At 32.2% G+C, this 1802-nt stretch overlaps 1 protein-coding gene across 1 annotated transcript in view; it reads right to left on the bottom strand.

Annotated features, from left to right (window-relative positions):
- LOC102774352 (FRAS1-related extracellular matrix protein 2) overlaps positions 1-1424 on the bottom strand; it is a gene marked incomplete at its 5' end in the record, with an annotated part of 71873 nt that extends 70449 nt beyond the window's left edge. Inside the window, one exon of the mRNA XM_006757371.2 lies at positions 1275-1424. Within this exon, the coding sequence (XP_006757434.1) occupies positions 1275-1424 (150 nt within the window). The remainder of the gene's footprint in view (positions 1-1274) is intronic.
- Positions 1425-1802: the final 378 nt, after the last annotated feature.

Raw genomic sequence — 1802 nt, 5'->3', positions numbered from 1 at the left:
CTGTTCAATGCTTCTGTGTCTTTGGATCTGTTTTTGTTCATCAGTTTATGTTGTTCATTATATTCCACAAATGAGTGAGATCATGTGATAGTTATCTTTCTCTGACTGGCTTATTTTGCTTAGCATAATGCTCTCCAGTTCCACCCATGCTGTGGCAAATGGTAAGAATTCCTTCATTTTTACAGCAGTGTAGTATTCCATTGTGTAGATGTACCACAGTTTTCTAAAATGAAACTTTCTTTTAATGTTTATAAAGACTAAGAGTGAGGGTTGATATTAAATATCATTGCTTTTCTGTTTTCATAATTTCTCTCACTTTGTATCTACTTTACCTCTGAATATGCAACCATATTTGGATGTATATGTCTATAATTCATTTAAAAAATATTTGTATCTGAATTCATCTGTATTTTTTCTCTGTTTCTTTACCTTTATTCTCATTTCTATCTTTTCTTTTATTTGAATTTTCTCTAACAAAATAACTCTTTGGGTTAAACAAATTTTTATTGGACAATGACTATATAAAAAGCACTATGCTGGTTCTACTACATTAAAACAGTTAAAACTTAAGAGTGACCTTTGTAATTGTATGGCCCCTACTTGCTTTGTGTAATGAATGTGTAATGTATGTATAATGAACATGTGTGCATGTATGTGTGTATATGTGAGTAAAAGAGAGAGTTTGTATTGTTGGTAATTTAGAAGGAAAAAAAAAGGAAATTTCTAATTCTATGCTTGCCATAAACTCTATGATCAACCTTTTGGAGATGTAGATTCCAGGATAAATGTACCAGCAAGGGCAGTTCAAATAATAAACTGGGGAAAGCCTTATGAATCTGAAGTATATATGGGGACATTTGTTTAAACTTAGGCAGAAGCTAATTGGAGATGCATGCCTGTATGATACTTACCTCGCTTAGATTTTTGTGAAGGTGGTCAGCATGATTATTCTTGTGCATATGAAGTCATAATATTCAACAATGTTAGATTTGCCAAGTGTAGAGAGCAAATTCATGCAAATATAGGCATTAAACTTTAGTCTTTTACTAATATGTTTTAACTTAGCCTCTGATCCATGGCTCTTAAGTGTATTTTCTCACAGTAGTAAATACAGGATTGATTTACCTACCATACAGCAATAATTTCAGAAAAAATAATCCATTTAGACCACATTAATAGTACTTAAAAAGGAGTAAAGTATATTAGCTTTAAAGTCTTTTCTGTCATGATAAGTTGAAAATTGTAGAACATAGTTATTATAGAAAACTGCTCACCATTGGCAGATGGAGGGTTTGTTTTCTGAGATCTCAAGGTGACACTAGAAGACCTGGACAGGTCAGTGCCTGTTCTCCATACCTGCACTTCCACATAGCCAGCACTCTCATCCACAGAGTACTCAACATCACCAAAGTAGAAGATGGGTTCTGTTAAGTTAAAAACAAAAAACACTCTGTTATTTTTATTTTTCTACACCAAACTCTACTGATGTAATTCCAAAGAAGAGTTAACTTTATTATCTTGACTTCTTTATATCATCATAAGTTTTCCTTTTAGTAAGATAACATCTCTAATCTGTAGATTTATATAGTTTTCAGGTCAAAATGCTTCTGTTGAAAAGCAAAATACTATGGTAAAATGCCTAATGGAACATTCTCATCTTGAGTTACTTTGTCTTCCATATAAACGTCTTCACAATGAACTTCCTGGAAGTTTAGCTAGAAAAATAGCACTGAAATGAAACAAAACACATAAGGTTAAAATTTTGAGTTTGGTCCTACTGTTCATTTTACCATCTCCTACCA

Source organism: Myotis davidii, unplaced genomic scaffold, assembly GCF_000327345.1.
Source record: "Myotis davidii unplaced genomic scaffold, ASM32734v1 scaffold755, whole genome shotgun sequence".
NCBI classification, from domain to species: domain Eukaryota; kingdom Metazoa; phylum Chordata; class Mammalia; order Chiroptera; family Vespertilionidae; genus Myotis; species Myotis davidii.
This window is presented reverse-complemented; position numbering and strand designations above follow the sequence as displayed.